At 43.2% G+C, this 23,152-nt stretch overlaps 1 protein-coding gene across 2 annotated transcripts in view; it reads left to right on the top strand.

Moving 5' to 3' along the window:
• Positions 1–23,152, top strand: part of SLC22A23 (solute carrier family 22 member 23) — a 140,223-nt gene that overhangs the window by 115,092 nt on the left and 1,979 nt on the right. The window contains exons 4-10 of one of the 2 annotated variants that reach the window (XM_075585762.1): positions 2,587–2,755; positions 3,247–3,374; positions 3,664–3,766; positions 6,510–6,742; positions 8,738–8,770; positions 9,022–9,145; positions 21,233–23,152. The exon at positions 21,233–23,152 is cut by the window's right edge and continues 1,979 nt beyond it. In XM_075585762.1, the coding sequence (XP_075441877.1) occupies positions 2,587–2,755; positions 3,247–3,374; positions 3,664–3,766; positions 6,510–6,742; positions 8,738–8,770; positions 9,022–9,145; positions 21,233–21,590 (1,148 nt within the window). In that variant the 3' untranslated portion in view covers positions 21,591–23,152. The remainder of the gene's footprint in view (positions 1–2,586; positions 2,756–3,246; positions 3,375–3,663; positions 3,767–6,509; positions 6,743–8,737; positions 8,771–9,021; positions 9,146–21,232) is intronic. The other variant, XM_075585763.1, reaches the window with a different exon arrangement.

Below are 23,152 nucleotides of genomic sequence, written 5' to 3'. Positions count from 1 at the left end.
CTTTAAGCAAGTGGGTCTTAAGGTGGGTCTTAAAGGTGGATAGAGAGGGTGCTAGTCGGGAATTGAGGGAAAGGGCATTCCAGAGGTGTGGGGCAGTCAGTGAAAAAGGTTTAAGGCGGGAGAGGGCTTTAGATACAAAGGGGGTAGAAAGAAGGCATCCTTGCGAGGAACGCAAGAGTCGGGATGGTGCATAACGAGAAATTAGGGCTGAGATGTAAGGAGGGGCAGAAGAGTGTAAAGCTTTAAAAGTGAGGAGGATAATTGAGTGTGTGATACAGGATTTGATTGGAAGCCAGGAGAGTGATTTCAGGAGGGGAGACGCGGAGACAGATTAAGGAAAGAGTAGAGTGATTCTGGCAGCAGCGTTTAGGATAGATTGTAGGGGAGACAGGTGAGAGGCAGGAAGGCCGGACAACAGGAGGTTACAGTAATCAAGACTGGAGAGAATGAGGGCCTGAGTCAGAGTTTTAGCAGTCGAGCAACAGAGGAACGGGTGTATCTTTGTGATATTGCGGAGGAAAAAGCGACAGGTTTTAGAAATGTTCTGAATGTGAGAGGAGAATGTGAGAGATGCGTCGAGTGTGACCCCTAAGCAGCGTGCTTGGGCTTCTGGGTGAATGATCGTACTTCCAACAGTAATGTGGAAGGAGGTAGTAGGGCCAAGTTTGGGAGGAGGTATGAGGAGCTCTGTTTTTGCCATGTTGAGTTTAAGGCGGTGGAGGGCCATCCAGGATGATATAGCAGAGAGACATTCAGAAACTTTGGTTTGTACAGCAGGTCGGGTGTTGAAAAGTAAACTTGTGTGTCGTCAGCATAGAGGTGATATTTAAACCCAAGAGATGTTATTAGGTCCCCTAGAGAGAGTGTGTACAGAGAAAAGAGAAGAGGTCCCAGGACAGAGCCATTGGTACCCCCAAAGAGAGATCAATGGAGGAGGTGTTAGCAGAAGAGACACTGAAAGTATGATGGGAGAGGTAAGATGAGATCCAGGATAGAGCTTTGTTTCGAATACCAAGAGTATGGAGAATATGAAGGAGAAGAGGGTGGTCCACGGTGTCAAATGCGGCAGAGAGTTGTCGTGTAATATGAGCAGTGTGTAATGACCTCTGTCTTTGGCAGCATGGAGGTCATCTGTTATTTTAGTGAGAGCTGTTTCCGTGGAGTGAGCAGTGCGGAAGCCAGATTGTAGAGGGTCTAGGAGTGAATAGGTGTTGATAAAATGGAACAAGCGAGAGAATACAAGACATTCAAGGAGTTTGGAGGAAAAGGTAGGAGGAAGACAGGTCGATAGTTAGGACAGGTAGGGTCAAGCTTGCTGTTTTTGAGTAATGGTATAACTGTTGCATGTTTGAAAGAGGTTGGGAAGGTACCAGAGTAGAGGGAGGGATTAAAAATGTGTGTGAGGGTAGGGATTATAGTAGGACCAAGAGGTTTTAGGAGATGGGAGGGAATGGGGTCAAGAGAGCAAGTGGTAGAGGGGGAAGAGGAGATCAACAATGACACATCCTCCTCTGAGACAATGGAAAAAGAGTCAAGGAAGGCAGGAGGAGAGTTAGGAAGAGGTGTAGGATGAGAGGAAGAACAGAGGGGATGTTCTGCCGTATGGATTCCACCTTTTCTTTAAAATAGTCAGCAAAGTCCTGGGCGGAGATGGAGGAAGAAGAGGCAGCTGAGGGTGGTTTGAGTAGAGCATCAAAGACAGAGAAGAGTCAGCGTGGGTTAGACTTGTGCAGATTGATTAGTGAAGAAAAGTAGGCTTGTTTAGCTTGTGAGAGGGCAGAGTTGAAACAGGATAGCATAAATTTGTAGTGAAGAAAGTCTGCGAGAGTATGAGATTTCCTCCAGAGGCATTCAGAGGAACGAGTGGAGGAACGCAGCATGCGTGTGTGGGAATTTAGCCAGGGTCTGGGGTTAGAAGGGCGAGGACGGCAGAGAGAAAGCGGGGCATGTAGATCAAGGAAGAAGGATAACGCAAAGTTGTAGTTCCTGACCAGGTTGTCAGGGTTTGTAGCAGAGCTGAAAGAGGAAAGGGAGGAGTGTAATGTGGAATCAAGTTCAAGCTTTATAAAAAGAAAAAGTAGTGATACACTGGTTTGTAAATAATGGAAGTGTGTGTGTGTGTGTGTGTGTGTGTGTGTGTGTGTGTGTGTGTGTGTGTGTGTGTGTGTGTGTGTGTGTGTGTGTGTGTGTGTGTGTGTGTGTGTGTCGGTAGCTTAATCCTAAAAATATAACTGCAGTAAAGCAATTCCCATTTTCATTGTAGTATTCATTATAGGATAATCTTACATGTGTTTGCAGATCCCTTTTATTCTGTGTTTTATATCTGTTTTGCTAATCACATATTTATTTTACGAATGCAATCCCTTACATTGGTGCTCATCTGTTTCAACACGGTTATCATATCGGTGCTCTGGCAATCTTATTAATTATAAGGGCGAGAACTAGTGTGTGTTTTTGCCTAGTAAAATCATCATCATTTGGTCTTTATTACAACTATTAAAATTGATCTTTCCAACATTGATTAAATAAAATGCATTTCCATTTTTTTGTTTGTTTTTCTTAATGTGTTCTGTCTTTCCGTTTCAGGAATAGAACTGTGCCCTCCCGCCCACAGATTCATGATCACAATGGTGGCTAGTTTCATTCTGATAGCCGGGCAGTTTATTCTTCCAGGGCTAGCAGCTCTCTGCAGGGACTGGCAGGTTCTACAAGCTGTTATCATCTGTCCTTTCATCCTGATGTTATCCTACTGGTAGTAAGTTTCCCATGAAGTTCTTCATTGAGTATGTTAAAATAATTTGAAACTTTAAAATGTTTCGCAAAGCGAAATCTGAACAGTTTTGTGCCACCGCAATAATGATTCCGTTTGATTCACCTGTGAGAAGTGCACCAATGAGGTGAAGCCCTAAATGCATCATGCACTTCCAGTTAAAATATTTCATTTTTTTAAATATTTACGGCCACGTTTTTATGGCACCAGTCACCTACTGTACATTGATGTTTAACAGCCGGTTCAATATGATCCTACGTGGGATTTCACCTTAACCATGGTGCCCGACTCTTTTTCTTGCATTGCCTGACTTGGTTGTCTATCCCACTTTCAGCCATCACAAAGTTGCTGACACAAATATACATATTGAAGATCAGACTGGCCTTCGTCCCAGTTCCCACTTCTCAATTGTTATCGACGTTTAAATAAATATTTTTTGGAGACTTGCAATAACGGTTTCCGTTTTGTGTCTGAAGTATTTTCCCAGAATCCCTGAGGTGGCTGATGGCCACACAGCAGTTTGAAGCTTCGAAGAAGCAGATTCTTCACATTATTCACAAGAACAGAGTGAACACTGAAACTGATATCAAAGGAGTAATGCCTGGTGGGTACTTGGGTAACAGTTTGTCTACTGTGGTAATTAGCTGTCTCATAGAATCCTAATGTTGCTTTTTAGAATACTGATACATTCATCTCTTTGTTCATTTTAACACTGGAGGAATAGAATAAAAATTCACATTGCCCATATTTTTTCCCCGGCAACGTCTGATTTGTCCTCAAAGTAATACGGCCCCAGGAAAATTTTCGTTTTTCAGAGCTGGTTTTGCCATGGATGTTTAGTTTAAACTTCTTCAGGAAAACAATCTGATCCCAGTTGCGTTTCTGCATTACAGAGCTAGAGCGTGAGCTGAGCAGAAGGCCCAAGAAAGTCTGCATTATAAAGGTGGTGGGGACCAGGAACCTGTGGAAGAATATTCTAGTGCTTTGTGTGAACTCGTAAGTTAAGACCCTTATTTGTTGTGGCTCACGAGCAGCGACACGCACGTTTATTTTGAACAATGTTCCAAGCGTCATAATATATTCTTGCAAAATGGAGGAGGTGAGCTGCATCCTCAACAGGCATCCGATGTATTCACTTGTCACTTTAATGAATGTTTCATCTTGGGTATGAAAGAACGATGCAGTAGTTCAGCATTTCCTAAATGGTGGGTCGCGACCCGGCACCGGGCCCCGAAAGCAAAATTGCTGGGTCGCAGCGAGGCTGGCCGCGCGGTGTCCCCCCTCCCTCCTGCTTTGCGGCGGCCCGAGGTGAGGCGCGAGACGGTGCTGAAGTGGTGCAGGCTGCTATCGCTGGGGTGTCAGCTGAGATTCGCTGACTCTGGCTCTTACTGCAGCCCCTCATCATGATGTTGCTGCCCATGACTTGCTCCGCCCCCAAAGGACACGATGCCCGGCGTGATAGGAGGTAGGAAGTGGTAACCTGTGCCTCCGTTCCTGGCGCTCCTGTCCTGGTGCTCCCTTTCCCTCTGTCCCCTTGGTATGGGTGCGGGAGATAGGCGCGGGGGCGGACAGTGGTGGCTGCACGGTCGCTGGCGGGCAGAGGGTGCAGGGGGAGGCGGAGTCACTCACATCCGGCGCTGCCTCTGTAATACTGTGTGTGTGTGTATATAGGGGAGTGTGTGTGTGTGTGTGTGTGTATATAGGGGTGTGTGTGGAGGGGGAGGGAGGGGGAGGGAGAATATGAATATCTGTGTGAGTGTGGGTGTATCTGTGGCTGTGCAGGTCTGTCTGTGCAGGTCTGTCTGTGCGTGGTCAGTGTCTGTGTGAGTGTCTGTAGGTCAGTGACTGTGTGTCTGTGCAGGTCTGTCTGTGCGTGGTCAGTGTCTGTGTGAGTGTCTGTAGGTCAGTGACTGTGTGTCTGTGCAGGTCTGTCTGTGCGTGGTCAGTGTCTGTGTGAGTGTCTGTAGGTCAGTGACTGTGTGAGTGTCTGTAGGTCAGTGTCTGTGTGAGTGTCTGTAGGTCAGTGACTGTGTGAGTGTCTGTAGGTCAGTGTTTGTGTGAGTGTCTGTAGGTCAGTGACTGTGTGTCTGTGCAGGAGAGAGAGAATGGGGGGTGGGGAGGGGGAGGGGAGAGAGAGAATAGAGGGGATTGGGAGAATATATGAAATCTGTATGGACATTCATAACTGTTTTATTTTACCTATCGGCCAGTATAGGCGATAACATTTTTAGTGGGTCACGAAGGAGAAGTTCAAAAATAACCGGGTCATGGAAAAAAAAAAGTTTGGGAAACGCTACAGTAGTTCATTGTTCAACCCTTGTCTGTCAGGGAGGCCTGCAGTGCATAGCAAAGCCGTGCATCACCCGACTCTTGCAGTGAAGGGAATCATAACGGCTTGATGTCCGCTTATTAATGTCTTTAAACCACGTGCTTTAGGGCTCCATCAAATCTAACCACTACTTATATACAGTGTTCGACAAACCTATACATTTGCACGCCCCGGGCGAGTGGATTTAACATCGTGGCGAGCTCCTATTGGCCCAAGCAGCACACGTTTGGTACTAGGTGGCGAGTAGATTTTTTTGTGTGGCGAGTAGATTTTTTGGTGCTTTGTCAACCACTGCTTATATGGATGATGGAGAAGAACAGGACTATCATCTCTATAGTTAAAACGGAATTTTACTCCGTTAATGACAATTATATCTTCTATATATACAGGGTCCCATGTGCCTTTACACGTATAGAAGCATATATAAAGAACTAGTAAACTGAACTGCATCCGTTCCATCACATAACCTATATTGTGATGTAAAATTAATCTTGCATGTCAAGGGAACTGCTAGTTCTACGTGCGATGATTGACGTTGAGCTCTTTTCTATCCGGATCACACATTGCAGATTAACAAAGTGTCGAAGGGATCACAACTTGTTGTAGAGAACTGTATTGTTGTCGTCCGCCCGTCACCTGCCATAGCACTGAACAATAATGCATTATTTCCACAATGGCTCACTTTTATATATACGATAATAATTACAAATATACAGGTTTATTTTCATGAGTCCCAAGCGGCCACTGTTAACTTACGAGTAGTGGACTGAATCATTGCCTTAAGTAATTTAGCAGCGTCACTGGGGATATGTGATGATACCTTTTATACAGCTGCAGTATTTGCCACACTACTTTCCATTGGTTATTCTCATAGTTTCAATTTGTTTTGCTTGGTTGCTCTTCAATGAGTATGTTTAGCGCTCAATGCTGCATTGTCTTTCTCTTTTGCTCCTGTCATTTGAAACTCTCATCTCGTTATTTATGGGGGATAGAGGACAGACTGTGTTAAAGAATTTCAATCACATCCTTAAAATCAAATGTATACAACAAATTGCTCATATAAATGTTTGTTAGAATGTCTTTACCACTCCTAGTGTGTGTCTGTGTGTGTGTGTGTGTGTGTGTGTACGCTGATTATATTTCAAAAGTGATATGTATTCCTCCAAATTTCGGCTCACAATGGAGCTCCATTGGGAGCCAAAAGGTTAATAAATAAATGTCACTTTCAAAATATCACTGTGCCTGTCCTCTTCTATCTACCTTTGTACGAAACTGCATCTGAACAGATTGTACCCTCCTACATTGAATCTTTTCATTACATCATGTGAGGCAATTGTTTGCTTGTGTAAACTCTTCACAGGCAGCAGGAGCCCTCGTCACCTATTTCATATCACCGTTTATCTCCTGCAGGCTGACCGGTTTTGGAATACACCACTGTTTTGCGAAAAGCCTGATGGACCCTGAAGTGGACATGACCATCATGCACAATTTCTATGTCAACTACTTTGCCATGGCAGGGGTTGCCCTGGCTTCTTGTCTGGCTATGTGCCCGGTGGTTGGGTTTCTGGGCCGAAGAGGAGGATTGCTGCTATTCATGATCCTCACAGCTTTAGCATCATTGCTTCAACTGGGCCTTCTTAACTGTAAGTCGTTTAGGTTATCCGTGACTGGTTGATCACCTGATAATTATGTAACCAACATGGATCTTGTGTATGAAACCAATTCTCAGCGGGTGATAAATTCTGAAGCCATGAAGGCTTCACGTAACCAGTTGATTCTGTGCACTCCCAACCCCCCTGTTAATAACACTTCTCACACTCCATTCTGTGTGAGCTGTGTTTGTTGGGTTGTCTTATTTGCAAGCAGAATGAATAAATATTAAATGTGGTTTTTATCATCATTGATTTACAACGTGTCAACTTATGCTGTAGCTTGCTACACTGATCACAAAACACACGAACCATAAGAAAGTTGAGGAAGTGTTACACAAACATTGAATCAGTATAGGTGACATCATTGAGATGCTCTTGGCAACAGTTTTTTTTTTTGTTTTTTTACTTTGTCAGTTCTAACCTACTCATAGGTTTAGTTGAGCTAAACCACAAGCAGCTGCAATTCAAAATGAGTTTATAAATTCGCATCCGCATATTCCTTGATCCTGCAAGTTTTTTATACTTCATATTCTTTCTAGTTTAAGCTGTAGCCCGTGCTGATTGATATTTTTATTTATATACTTGAAGGGATCCCTTCTTGCCCCCTCAAGCATTTTTTATTTGTAAAATCTGATGCCTCGGGAGATATAAGCGTTTGAAGTATTAAGTGTCTGGGAGGTTAAAATGAAGGTCTCCCCAAAGCCATTTGCAATGTAAGGGTTACCATGGTAACTTGAAGACACTAATGATTAAGAAAACCGGGGGGGGGGGGGGAGGGTGTAAACACTAGAAAACCCCAGAAAACCCCTTTCCATGAAAGGCTGCATGCATGAGCTGTGATTAGTAGCTCGGAACGAAGAAGAAAAAAGTGCTCTGCATAGCTATTCCTTTTTGTATCGTTGTGGGTTGGATGGCAGAATCATGTTTACCATCTGCATATGTTCATTACTGTGTTACAGTCTAAACACTGCAGCTGCATTTGCTTCTATTTTCTCTAGAGGAGCTGTCTGTGCTAGTGAGAATCATATGGAAGTTTAAAGCTGCAGTTCAAGCAATATCCTACATGCTGTTTTTTTTTGTTTGTTTTTTAATAAATCCGTTCTGTACTATGAGAATATACATGTAGCATTTTTTTTTTAAAGACATTTTTAATGTTTCTAATGTAGGAAGCCATTTTGATTCTATAGAAACCATTTACAAAGTCACACCCCCTTCTCCTTCTGACAAGCTCTGGCTCTTGAACCCCGCCCCCTCTCCAGCAGTGCACCAATTGTATCTAGTAACTACCTGGTCACATGATCTTCCACATAGAACTTTGCATCGTGGGTAATGTAGCACTGCAATAACTGAATTAAATAACCTTAAGCAAAGTGATCTATTACAGGGGAACGGATCGATCTGCAACTTGGCTAATAACGTTTCAGTGTGCAGATTGTATTGATGCACATATTGAATGGAATTTATTTTTTATTTATTTTTAAACGGCAGCTTGAACTGCACCTTTAAAAAAATACCCAGAATCATAGGTTAATTTTCTATGAAGTAGGGATCCAATCTACCCCATATTTTACCACAACTTTGCAGTTTGGAAAAGGGAAGGAGCAAGCAAGCTGCTTTTAGTTAAGACCGTAAGCTTGATTGTATTCCCGACGAGCTAAAGCATAGTGTGACCGCATTGTGATTTTGATTTATTTACTTTTTTTTTCCATCCCCCACAAAGTCGTTTGTTAAATTGGAATAATGACTGTTTTCTTTGAGAATACTGCTTGGTGTCTGCATGTATATTAACATCTCATTTAAAATTCTGCCTTTGGGGTTTAGGATTCATTAAGGGAGCCAAATCCTCTCCATTTAGATTGAATGCAATTACAATTCAGCAGAAAGAGGGCAGTTGTTTAAGGTGACGAAGAAATCTGATAAAAGCCTGTATGCTTTAACATTCCCCTTTTTTTCTTTTCTCTCTTCCCTTGCTGGCTCTGCTTTCAGTGATTGGAAAATACACTCAGCAACCCGACACAGGTAATACTACATTGATTGACATTGGCTGCTTTGTGCACATCAGCAACACACATGGTTTTTAATGGAAGAAGGGTGCAACTGCACATGACATGTAGAACACCGTGCTTGTTTAGTGTTCTGCTTTAGGTTGGCGTTTTGGAACTAGAATGAACAGAAGTATCGGCAACACATTATACACCGCAATGCTCTCTGCCTGCTCCTGTGACACGGAAGAATCTGTGAATCATGCCGTCTGTTCCTTACACCCTTAGGTATGAGCGATACTGTGAAAAATAAGTTCTCCATCATTTTCTCGATCATTGGGATGTTTTCATCGCACGCAGTGGGGAGCCTGAGCGTTTTCTTCTGCGCTGAGATCACACCCACCGTCATCAGGTAAGACCGTTATCACCCAAAATTGTGTTTGCCATTCGTTAGTGCTTAGAGTTACCAATTGAAAACTGGGGAAGATGCTGCAATATTACTTATATGTGACGTACCACTGCATGCTTATGTAACACCCCTATCCCCTCGGGCAGGATATATGTGGGTAGGAGATGTTATTGGTGCTCACCAGTTGGTAAATCTGGAGCCTGGGCCTCCGCGTATAAGGAGCTTGGAGTTTATAATGGTGCAGAAGCAGGGATTTACCCCTCACAGGAAGTTGTAGCAAGGAATTCACTTCAGGAGTGCCAGGACCGGTATAACAGAACAGGTTTGTTGGAGTATTGATATCCTCCGCAGGTAGTACAGTATATTACATTATATTACATAATTAATCTTCACCCTTCCCTGGGCAGATAGGCTTCAGCAGGAACTGATGCCTGAGGTAATTAATCCTCATCTAGGGATATCCACCTAGGGTGACCAGATTTTTAAAAGTAAAAACCGTGACACATTCAAAAATTATTTATAAAACAAGTTATATCACTTAAAAATAAATTATAATGATATTTGTCTAAATGCGTCCCCATTTATGCTGTACAGCTTAACCCTGTTATAGCACGGTCCTCGGGGGCCACCCGCAACCACCGTGTTATAAACAAGGTCGCGGAAAAAAAATGGCCGCCGAATTTATTATTTAAAAAAAAAAAAAAAATTTGTGTGGTGGTACCGTGTCCACCGGAGGGGGAAAGCTGAGAACTCTCCCAGCTTTCCCAGACCCAGTGGGGCAGCAGCAACAGCACACAGCACTTACCCGGCATCTGGCAGCTCTTCTCCCTGTCTCTGCTTCTGCTTCCGTCTTGCGAGAGCAAGCTCCCTTAAAGAGACAGTGTCTCTGTGTGTGTGTGTGTATTTGACTGTGTGAGACTGTGTGTGTGTCAGTGTATGCAGTGTGTTGAGTGTATGCAGTGTGCTGTGAGTGTATGCAGTGTGCTGTGAGTGTATGCAGTGTGCTGTGAGTGTGTGCAGTGTGCTGTGAGTGTGTGCAGTGTGCTGTGAAGTGTGTGCAGTGTGCTGTGAAGTGTGTGTGCTGTGAAGTGTGTGTGCTGTGAAGTGTGTGTGCTGTGAAGTGTGTGTGCTGTGAAGTGTGTGTGCTGTGAAGTGTGTGTGCTGTGAAGTGTGTGTGCTGTGAAGTGTGTGTGCTGTGAAGTATGTGTGCTGTGAAGTATGTGTGCTGTGAAGTGTGTGTGCTGTGAAGTGTGTGTGCTGTGAAGTGTGTGTGCTGTGAATGTGCAAAAAAAATGTTTTTTGTTTTTTTTTTAAATTCGGGGTCCACGCTCAAACCGCGTTATAAGCGGATCCGCGTTACAGGGGTTGAGCTGTATTATTAATTCTCTCTCGCCCTGCAGTCTCTCTCTCCCTCCCCCCAAGGTCTCTTTCCCTCCCCCACTGTCTCTCTCTCCTCTCCCTCCAGTATCTCTCCCTCCCCCCGTGTCGCTGTCAAACTCCCTCCAGTGTCCCTCTCTCTCTCTCTCTCTCTCTCTCTCTCCCTCCCCCAGTGTCTCTCTCTCCCTTCCGCCTGTCTCTCTCTACCCCCTTATTTTAACAGTTTTTTTATTATTTTATTTTATAAAAGGATACAGTACTCATTTACATGGACTGACCTGTTGTGTGTGAGTGGATCAGTGGTTGTATTTTATATGAAATGCTTCATGGGAGGTAATAATAATTAAATATCTTCTGAACGTTTTACTTTGAAATAAATACCGTCCTATTTTAAATATCTGTTCTTTTCTAAGATAAATGCAACACTTTTTTTTTTTGTTGCAAGGAATAAAAAAAAAAATCATTGCAATCACAACCTGTTTTAATATACAGGCGGTTATTGGTTATCCGACGGAATCCGTCCCGCAAACCGCTGTCGGATAGCAAAACATCGTATTGCGAATCTCATGTTAATCTGCGGCAGTGAGCATCAGAATGCATTACAGGCATACCCCGCTTTAAGGACACTCACTTTAAGTACACTCGCGAGTAAGTACATATCGCTCAATAGGCAAACGCCAGCTCACGCATGCGCCTGTCAGCACATCCTGAACAGCAATACTGGCTCCCTACCTGTACCGAAGCTGTGCGCAAGCGGGGAGACTATAGCGCCTGTTACACATGTCTTATTTACATCAGTTATGCATGTATGTGACGATTGCAGTACAGTACATGCATCAATAAGTGGGGAAAAGGTAGTGCTTCACTATAAGTACATTTTCGCTTTACATACATGCTCCGGTCCCATTGCGTACGTTAATGCGGGGTATGCCTGTATATGGGGTCGGATAACGGACCAATGGATAGCGAGGACCACCTGTAGTTTAATAATTAATCGACTTAAACAAATCTCAAAGCCCCTCAATATTTTTTTGTAAGTGTAGAAAATAGAAAAAGCTTCTCTTACAAAACCTAGTAGCAGACCAATGGAAAAACTGTCCTGCGCTTCGGTAGTCAGTGTTTAATGCACCTATGGTGTCAACATCATCATGTGTGGCTGGGAATGAGGGAGCAATGCATGGCCACTACTTTGACCGGAGTAGGAGGGAAAATAAACCCTTACCTAGGACGAAACTCCGGTCTGGGTCCTGCTCTCCTCTGCTCCTCTGTTCCCGCGTGCAACCTTCAATGAAGATACATGGAAAGGAAGGGCTCCGGTGCAACTGCGCATGACAAAAGTCCAAACTGCTTCCGGATGAATATGAAAAAACTTTATTGGCACATAACACACAGGGCTACACCACGATCTCCCCCTCTACGCGTTTCACGCTCTAGTACAGTGCTTCGTCTTGGAGTCGCCCGCACGCGATGTCGCGCTAAGCGAGTATAATCGCAGCCTAAGAAAAATGCCTTCTTTGAAGTTTACTCTCTGACAAAGCGCTGGGATCAGCGTGAAACGCGTAAGAGTGCTTTCTTTTTCTGTACCATGTTGTCTGTGATGTATTAAAGGATTTCTTTACCTTGTACCCAGCTGTTGCCCCGATTTTTGCCCTTCGCATTGCACGGCTGTGCTGCGTTCTTTCTCCTCCCCCTTGGGATGAACATATTATTTGAAGTTTAACATCAACATAAAAAATTCTATTCAAGCGATATCGGTAATAAAACCAACCACATTGTAGCCAGAAATCTAACATATATTTTTTCTAGTGTCCTTTAGTATAATTGTCATTACCGCCTTTGCAATATTGGGGTAAGGGGTTTGTATTTGTATTATGCTTACTTAATTAGTACCTCTGCCTCTGCTGGGTGCAGATCCCTCAAAATCACCGTAGCATAAAGAGAGTCAATGACATTCCCATAATCCTCCAATCCGCTGCGGTCCTGCATCCTCCAAATGGCCTCCCACGGCATCCTCCAATCCCCTGCGGCCTGGCATTCTCCAGAGCCAGCCCTCCGGCATCCTCCAACCAATCCCCTGCGCCCCGGCATTCTCTAAAGCCCAGCCCCCCGGCTTCCTCCAAATTCTCACTGGCTGCCGCATCCTCTCCTTGCCGCCTCACACACTTCTGCCGCATCCTCCTCTAAAAACCGGGACCAGGGACAAAAACCAGGACAGTTTAAAAACGGACGGACCACCGGGACAGAACCGGAAAAAAACGGGACTGTCCCGGTTAAACCGGGACCTCTGGTCACCCTACATCCACGCCCTAGGTAGGACAGGACTCAGGAGTCGCCCCTGACTCAACCGGAGCCAGGGCAGGAACCAGAGCCACTCCAGGACTCCTCAGGACCCAGAACAGTAATTGGCATGGGATCACGCTTTTATACCAGGGGAGTGGCTAGCATCTCTGCCCCAGTAACTGGGCAGACTATACTATAGCAAGCCCTCACCCTGGCATGTGCCTGAAAACTGAAACAATATAACTCTAGGGGGAACTAACTGGCATGCAGGGCCATGTGCTAGGGCTTTAACTGTAGCACTACCTGCTATTACCAGGACTTGCAATGCTAGGCCATAGGAATATAGCAGGGTGCTACATTTATATGTAATCTTAAATTAGAAGGGCGTGTTTTGTACATATCAAAATTAAACAGGAATATTTAGAAGGCTGATTTACCTCCTTTCAAATGAGTTGGACTGATTTTAGTTATCAATGAAACCTATTTTAGATCTAGGCCTATCAAGTACACACTTAGTTGCCTCTGCAGTCACTGTGCAAGGCGTGAGATTAAAAGGTTAAGGCAGTACAGATTGCAGCAATTGTGAAACACTGTGCAAAGCTTTTTCAGCATGTGTTCTTAGGCTGCCACTTCCCAGAAATCATGGGCAAGGAGCACAGAGAAATGGCCACAGCAGCACGGGTCCCCGCGTTGCAAAAATCATTAGAGGAACCTTGCTTGTATGCCAAAGGTCACTCTTATTTCAGCACATGCTGAATAAGCAAATAGCATACCAATAAATATTATCCTGCAATGCTATGACCTTAATGTTTTAAACCATATGCTCACCTTTTGGAATCCAACAAAAGACTAAAAATACTGTAATTCTGTTTAGTGCAAAAAAAGTGTTCTAATTTCAACAATTAGACTCGATAAAATAATTGCAAACTAAAATTTGACAGTCGTTCATATTTATCGTATTGCTCTAATTTCTGCTGCTTTTCAGAGTATTGAGAGTTTTCGGATCCCTCCAACTGCAAAGAGATATAGTAGCAACTAGGTTACTATTGACACAAGACTATGCACATCTGTGTTCCTGTAATGTAAAAGCACATTCATTGCATTAGAAAAAGATCTGATCATTTGTGTACCATGAGACTGGCACCCAATCCATTGTCTGTTACGAAATAATTACTAAATTGTATGTACATTCTGCTTTTTACATTTCCTACTACTATACGCACACACACATGTTGTATGCAGCTATCCCGACGCAAGGGTTTCGTACAAGGCTGTGATCTCCGGTCTGTGGCTGAGCTGCCGGAGATTGTGATGAGGGGGCGCGGCCATGACATCACCCGGCTGGTATGCCATCATTGGCTGAACCACCGGGGGGGCGTGGCCAGTCTCCGTCGCCAGTTCTGAAGACTATTTTCTTGTCTTAAGAAAAATCTTGTCGAGTAACGCGCCGGCCAATCCAGCAAGTGGGCCCGGCCCCATTGAGGACCGTTTCTTGTTCCTGCAGCGCACGCTATAGCGCGCGCTGCAGCATGTACTGGGGACCTTGCCCAAGACCAGTATATTCTGTTATTAAGTTTAAGGACACATTATTTGGCTGCTGTTGCTTCACATTTCTCAAAACCTTTCTGCGGCTTTAAACCCCCTGAACAGTTTCCATTGCCTGATGAATATTCCCATTGAGCGGATATGTTGGTCTGGCGGTTAAGTGCAACTGATGGGGATTAACTCTGCTTTTCCTTGTAACCCATTAGTAGCTGGAAGAACACACATTTCATCCTCAAACTCGGTGAAGATTCTAATGTGAATTTGTTCTCTTACTTTTGCATTGTTGCTGCTCAGGGCCTCGGACATAGTAAGAGCGCGTGACGTCACGCACGCAATTGCGATTGTTGGCCTGTAGTGTAGGAGACGGAGCGCACAACGGTTCGCCCTAATTGGCAGAACCGCGCACGTGACCGGCCAGGGCACCGAAAAATGAATTGTATTTGTCTGCCCAAGTCTGTACAGCGCGTCTCCTGCGCGTGCACGCACTATGCCCGTGCGCATTGACTGTAGCTATTTTGTATTAGACGCGAGCAACTTCGCTCGCACCATCTCCCCTACTATGGCCGCAGCCTTATACCAGCGACAACATGGCCCAGGAAGAAATGTTCACTTGTGACACAGGTGGGAGGGTAGTGAAGAGAAAAAATGGGGGTGGAAGGGGAAGGTGTTTTTAAGCAAATATGCTGAAAGATAATCAAGACCATCCTCTCTCGGTATGTATTGGACGCTTTAAGCCACCAACCACGCTGCTCTGTGATCCATCAACGGCTGGAGACCCCCCCCCCCCTCTCAACGCAATACTAGCATGAGCAGAAATGTGCTTGCAATGGCCATGAGATCAGGGTTCGATCCCATGACCAATAGAACCCTGGTGGCCATATTTGCAGATTGTTGTAGTTTTCTCAAATAAACTACAAAAAGAGCAAGCTTTTGCCACTCGGGAACCTGGAAACAGATGAGCTCCGGTGGTGCTTGCCCTCTGTGTGTGTTTGCCTGGCAGCAGCTAATTATATCCGTATATGTTGTTAACGTCTGTTTTCCTGTATCCTCAGCTTTGTGTCTGTTATCTTAAGAACACATTTGTCATTTTCTTTTTTCCCTTCTGGGTTCCTAAGGACCTTGCTTGCTCTCCATTCGAACAGTCTCCGGCACTCCTAGATCTTTTTCACTATCGCTGATAATCAGTCCTTGTTTTTCTCCAAGTTTTATCTGAATTTCAAGGCCTTGCTTTAGATTACAGCTATGTACAGTAAACCTTTCATAAAACCAGGTTTGTTCGCAAGTAGCGGCGAAGGTCTTAAAAGCCCAAATGAGTACATGAAAACATGAGGTTTTAATGGTATAAATATCATGTTAAAATCAGAATTCACACCTGATCATCCTCTAAGTGAATCTCTGGGTTTCTGACACTCCTGTCCAAACTTGTTAACTTAAATACATGTACATTCAAGAAGGCATAGCACGATCTCATGTGCCTGTTCAAACATTCAACCAGTTTTACGGTAAGCCTATATAATATGGCCATGGCTAAACCACGAGGTAAATTTTACTTGTAAAATAAACTTGGATCAATTCTAATTATGAAAATTAAGTCAAGATATGTTGATATCCTGTGTCATTTAACAATTACACAAACTATACTGTAGCTAATGAAATATGCTACTGAAATGTTAATCTATAGAGATGTCTTGGAATTATACATTTTAATTATTGTGCAAGTCATACCCTGATTTAGATGAATGGATAGTTGCATTATTGGCATTTATCGTTGCATAGTTGTTCCCGTTTGACCAGACTTCCTTGGTGACTTCCAGGAGACTGAATTGGTCACAGTTCTCCTTTTTAGAATGGTTAAAAATGGAAAATAAAAAGCATTAGTATAAACTGCCATTATGATTTCCAATAAAAAACGATGCTGGCTGGAAACCAGTTCCTAAACACGGTGTATACTGTAATCACGGCGCTTGTGAGATCGGAATGCTCCAGTTACAGTCACTGCTTGCTCCCTAGTGGCAGCTTTGTGAATAACAAAAGGTAAACTCTTGTGGATACCATTAATTGATGCTTGCCATCACCGTTACCCGATGCTGTGCAGCTCTGAACTACTCAGACATGATGCTTGTATTCATTTATTTAACATAGTTTGAATTAGAGCAGACCCATTACTCTATTACCACTCGCAATCCCCCTTATGGCTAGGAGATATTCACCGTCCACGTATTAGTGCTGTATTTTGTGGTACAAACTGTGACGTTATAGAATATATCAAGAAAATCATTGGTATCCTTGACATAAGTCATACTTGGTACATACACTTGTAGAAATGAATCAAGATAAACTGCACGGGTCTGGCAGATGGATTGTCTGGCAGAAATAATGGGACGGATAGGAGGGTGGACCAAAGATTTGTCATTTGGGCTGTAGATGGAAATCCACCGGTTCTTAGGGGTCATGTCGAGCGTAGCATCGGCCTCGCCTTGATATTTATAGGTATAGTTCATAAGTGATGCATTTTATAGCATGTCTTATCATGCAACTGCCTTAAAGCCTCCTTTATATAGGAGTTGTAGTTGAGGACACCACCAACCCCCTTGTCTGCTTTTTTTTATATTGATACTTTTTGTCCTTTTTTTTTTCAATTTTTCTTGTGATCTACCCTCTTCGTATGTTAAATTTCTGTAAGTGAATTCTCTAGACATCCGTTCAAAAGAGAAGTCATGTCTCATCAGGTTCATGAAAGGTACACCGCAGAGGAGAGGCGAACCTTTACGGAAGTTTACATGTAGCTCCCTGTGTAGGTGCTTCTATAGTAGCCACATCTGTTTTCCGGATCAGGCAGCTCTGATCTATGAAAAAAGTACTTGAGATTTAATCTCCATTTTGAAGACTAACCTCAAACCCGAAAGGATCAAAATTGTTAGTGGGAACGAAAGTAATGCTCTTACTAAGTAAGGAGATTTCACGATCAGCGAGAATTCTGTTTGAGAGGTTAAATATCACGTCTCAGGTTGCTTTGACCGTGGCTTCTTTGCTGTTGACCCCTTTTCCCTGTAAAATTTTGTTCGGTAGGCGCTCCTCTGCCTTTCCCTAAAATAAATAAATAAATAAGTGGAGTAGAGGGCTGTTTGTGAGATTTGTCTTGAAAGCTCAGGTGCGAATAAGTCAGTCCCACAGAGTACACATTTCATCTTCTCTAAATGGGTGGTCCTGCCTTAAATAGGTCTGGGTTTTAGGTGGCTTTCTTTTATCACAATTGAAGAGTCTAGTGAAGCGTGTTTTATTGTTAATCCGAGGGTAGATACAGTATTGTCCTTCTAGTCTTGAATTGTCTGTCTTAATTTATCTTTCTTGAATCCTCTCTCAATTTGAAAATTCCTGACTGAAGTTTAGAGGTTTTTTGTTTACGTTTATCATCGGGTTTAGTACGTTCAATTTTCAATTCTAGTTTAAGTATGACACTCCGGACATTTGCTAATTGTTCACAAACCTCTTCAATCACAAGTAAAATAAGATGGAGAGATTCTTGATTTTGGATTTATTTTGAAAACACATTTTATTTTGATTTGCTGGAACATTTTTCGGACTTCTATTTGAACAAATATGTATCACTCACCCAACCTTTATCCCTACTACATCTCATCGGGAACGGCCTAATGTTACGTAATTTCAGAATACAGCTATCTTTAAATAACCTGACGGGAAGGCCGTCTTTTCGCTACTCTCAGCAAGACACTGAAAAGGGCTTTTGAAGGAGAGTAAAATAATGCAGTAAAAAAAAAAACAACCAATATGGCATTTAAGTCCTTAAATAAAACAAATACAACTAAAAAATGAGGGGGGAGAAGAAATGCAAGCATTGAATTACAATATAGCAATCCCCCTTAAATATATACGGCAACATCTGTCCTACAGGTAATGACTAGTATGTAGCACTTATTACCTGTAGGACAATTTGCTGCCTACCCCCTATCCCCCCTCATTTTTAGTTGCATTTGTTTTTATTTAAGCTCATTATTTTACATTAAATGTACAATTACATTTTCACATTAAATGTTCTGCTCACTTCCAAACTCGCTAGCACGGTATTTGTACCACTACTTGGTCACTGTCATTGTAGTTTCTTAGTGGCTACTTCTCTCCTCCCCCACCCCCAAATATCTTTGTCACGGTAGACCAGGTCTTTTAACACATTTATATTTTTGGGATCATTCAACATGCAAAACAAGGCCGTGAAATTAAAATGGGGGGGGTGGGGGGGTTTATACAACCTCGGAAATGCAACAAAACACGAAATACAGAAATATACACACTTACTGGGGTCTGAGGGTTGAGATCTAGCCTTCCTAGGTGCAGGGCGCCCGCTTGCAAGGGCTTATCCTGATTGTAACCTTGTTCCAGCGTCCTGGACAGAGATACAACAGAAAATCCTGACCGGTACCAAGTCCCGATTGTCCTGGAACTGCTTTCGGCAAGAAAACCTGACTGCCACCACTACTTCGATTTTGTAGAACTTGGCCGCAAAAGACGGGACTTGGTCTCTGGAGGCGTGGGTTCGAATCCCACTTCTGACACCAAAAACTGAAGGAAAATCCGTTATTTCCTCCCCTGGCTTCAGAACCGAGAGGAGCCTTTCCTCTGCCAAGAAAACTGAAGCCTTGTGACTGGATACACAATCTGCACCGTTTGCAGCAGACTTCCCAGGAAGCTTTCACGCCCTGCCACTGTTATCTTCGATTTTTGATGAACTTTTCAGGCCTGGTAGACGAACGAAATGAAACATAACGCACGCCAGGTTTCAAATCCTTTGTCTCAATTTATTACTCATAGGGTAATGACTTTTATACAGAAAAAAGAAGATATTGGTTAGAGGCGTAACATAGGCATAACATAGGCGTGTCTTGGGCATAGCTTTGATTAGAGGCGTGATTTAGAGGCAGGACATATTAGTGGCGTGACTTTTGGGACGTGTCTTTCCCAATACAAGCAATGTCTGAATACATAGCTTATTCATTGTCTGTTATCAAAAGAGACCTTGAATCTTTAGCAACTATATTACACTATTTTGCTTCTTGCAGAAAACCATTCTATTATATTCTAACTAAAACATCAGGAAATTGACAACACAAAAGTATCGTAGTCATATCCTGACCAGGAAGAAAGGAAATGTAATTTGGCAGAAACTGAGTGCATTTAGGAATTATATTTCAGCAAAAGGCTGACTACAGAATCTTAACTAGTTATGAACAGACAAAATGGAAGCTTAACATGAGTGCAGATTCTGGCCTGACCTACTGGTCCTAACAGTCTCTGTGATGCAGGCTTTTCTAGCTTCAAAACGAAGCCGGTTGCTTTTCTATTTCGAATAGAGCAACTTTGAAAAGCCGCCCTAGCTTCATCGACTCAAGTCACAGGATGGTCTGGTTCTCTGACTTTGCCATCTCCTTACATACACTCCGCTAAACTATCCTTAGCATGGAGGTAGGCGGAGCGACCAATCAGAGCGTGGGAATTCCTCCCCCAGCCAATAGGAATAGGGGCTCATCCTTCGCCCTTCCTCAACCACCAAACGGCCTTCTCACCTCTGGACATCCTCTCCTCTTTGAACTACGGACTCTATACAGACATGCCGGCGTCTATGGTGATTTCCTGGCTAACTGTATAGAGACTTATAGCAAATGTCTAAAACCTTATAAAGTACACCTTAATTAAGTATACACATTGGGGAACCATATACTTATAAGGGAAATGGATTTGGGATGTTTGGGCTCAATATCCAGGAGTCTGGGGGACACTGGGTTGCCCCGGTGTAATTCACCCCGCGTACCGGCAAATCATGCCTGCTCGCCGGGCTGAATTAAAGGACTACCGGTAACTTCGGCCCCCAAACTCCTGCAATCAAAATAATTGTATTTGTACCCAAATATCCCCCCTAAAACTGACACACAAGAAATCTCACAGTTCTAGGGCCAAGGGAACATGAAAACAGAAAGCAGAGGTCACTTTATTTTCAGCATGTATTTTCCCTGGGCCCTGGCTTATGCAGATACCAGGGACCCCACAGTTTCAGGGGTAATCAGAGGGCTTAACCTTTATTAGATAGCCTGGTTACCCCCTACCGTCACAATGTTCTATACTGCATTTCCTCCTATAGTATTATGTAGGTCTCCCATTATTCCATTTGGATTGTAAACTCTGTAGGACAGGGGCACGCTAATTCCCATTAACGTGCTATTTAATGCACTTGTCACACGTTGTATATGATCTCCCTGTACTGTCTTACTAATTCTGTAAATCGTTGCGTATATGGGTGGTACTCTCAAAATAAAAACATAAATACATACAAGTCCTAAGGCAATGGTTCTCTAACCTCTCCTCAGCCCAGAGTCAGAGCAGGTCTTTCGGGACAACCAATATCCTATTCATATTGAAAACTTGTATATCTTCACGTGTCAATGCGTTGGTTATTCTTGCAACCTGGCGTGGCTGGTGGTTCATTGCCTGAGGGAATATTAAAAGAGCATTTAAATGGGCTCCAAGGTGCTCTAATTCTTGGCACCATGTAGTAATTCTGGACTTAAACACTAAACCTCTGAATCCATTGAGCCCCCTAATTGATGAAGAAAACCAGATACAATCTCTTAACAAGTTCTTCCGTTATTCTTCACTATTGTATGGTTTGTATATATTATGCTCTGCGCCATATAGAATTTTTCAGACAGATTGTTGTATTACTGTGGCTAATAGCACAACTCCAAACCAGATTAATATGCAAGTGATTTTTAGTGGTAGCACACTATATACAATGACATTATGATCAATAAATAGCACGTGTCTGTATGAGATTGTCATATCTGTAGGTTTCACATCTTCCGCTACTTTCTCCTGCAGGGGCGGCGGCCTTGGGCTGGTCCTGGCCAGTGCTGGTTTTGGCATGTTGACAGCCCCCATCATGGAGCTCCACAATCAGAAGGGGTACTTCCTGCACCACATCATATTTGCCTGCTGCACCCTGATCTGCATCATATGCATCCTCCTGCTGCCCGAGAGCAAGAGTCAAAACTTGCCTGAAAACATCAATGATGGAGAGCACTACACCCGGCAGCCCCTTTTGCCCCACAAGAAAGGAGAGCAACCCCTCTTGTTAACGAGCTCGGAACTGAAACACTACTCTGGCCTCAATGACTCTGTGGCCATGGGGGATGGAATATCAGAGAACGCCACTGTCAACGGTATTAAGTCTGCATAACCAGGCAGCATCACTGGAGGAACATCTCTTGTATTTATTATTTGTTTCCCCCTTTGCACAGGTCTCACAGACCAACCATAACATTGTCTGAAATAGGGGTGATCTCCCACTGAGCTGCTGCTATGCCACCTCCACCTTGGGAAACCGCATACCTTTAACTTCAATAACACTCCAGAAAATGAAGACTGGCAAGGAAATATTATTCCTTCTCATTCATTCAGTGATCCTGCCATTATGGAAAGTTTATTTTTGTTACCCCCCTCCCCCCCCCCTTTTTTTTTTTTAAAGCACTTTTCTGTTCCTTCCCATTGTCAACTCAAAGCAAACTTATTAGAGAAAAACTGTTAGGTTGTCCACGAAGAAGAGTCTGTGTTTTTCTACTAACGGGCAGAAGGACCTATCATTCCTCATAGGGAACGTAAGTAACCAGGAGAAACATCTCTATTGATAGGTGTATTCTTTCTGGATGTAATTTAATTTTCTTCCCCCTCTCTCCATCCTCCTTTTTTTTTTTTTAATACACACACTAACTCTTGTACACATTAAACTGACTGTTCAGTCGTAACTGCCTAACTGGCCAGAAATCCAGCAACACCACGCGTTGCATGGACCTTTTTCAGCAAAAGGTTTATTGTAAAAAAAAAAGAAATCACTGTTTCCTAGGTTTAGTTCCTGTTTTAAACAAGTGGATAAATGCATTTAGCTTAACGTTTTGTCAATGTCCACGTTAAGGGGCCTCGGTTTGTCACCACACCAATGAAAGGCTCATTAATGCTCATGGGTGAAGAGACCTTAATCAATGTACGTGAACATGTAAGGGAAGACTGTGACCGAACACTTCAGAACAGGACCTAATGGACTCCTCGGGTTCAAATAAAGCTAATTTTATTTTTCAAGGATACTTGAGCAATACAGGCCAATTGGGAAATGAAATAAATCTCACTACCTTTTCAGAAGCCGGTTAGCCGCTATATACTCGTGTGATATCTGGCTTTTAATAAGCGTACCTAAGTGCTAAACGTCCGGTTTTGCATCTTGACACTTGGGAAATGGCTAATGGAAGTGTGCAGTACATATGTGCCAAATTAGGCTCAATCCTTTCCTCCTTTATAAAAAGAGTTCATTTTCAAGTGATGGAAACATGGCGGCAGTGATGCACGTGTGTAAGATCTTTGGAAATCCTTCTAGCTGTTAGATCATGTAACAACCACTCCAAGCTGGTGGTGAATCAACTGAGAATGTATATCCTTTAGCATCCTATTTGCCAAAAAAAAAATGCAATATCCCATTATTCTATATAGGTTAAGCTTGGCCTCTTCAGAACCACGGGGCAGGTCCCTCTGGTACTGAAGGGTTTTTGGGACGTATTTACTGAGCAGCCAAACACCTTACAGACATTTCAGATGAATGAGCTATAAGCTGGTCTATGTCTTATCTCCATGTAATAAATATGTCCCGGTCTGTTCAAAATCATGTTATTCTACTGGTTGTATAAGTACCATGATGAACTGAGTGTCTCAGAAGATTCCAGGCACTTTCTCTCTAGTTAATATTTCCTAAAT

Source organism: Ascaphus truei, chromosome 2 (assembly GCF_040206685.1).
Source record: "Ascaphus truei isolate aAscTru1 chromosome 2, aAscTru1.hap1, whole genome shotgun sequence".
Taxonomy (NCBI): domain Eukaryota; kingdom Metazoa; phylum Chordata; class Amphibia; order Anura; family Ascaphidae; genus Ascaphus; species Ascaphus truei.
Note: the sequence above shows the minus strand (reverse complement) of the source record. Positions and strands in the feature narration are given on the sequence as shown.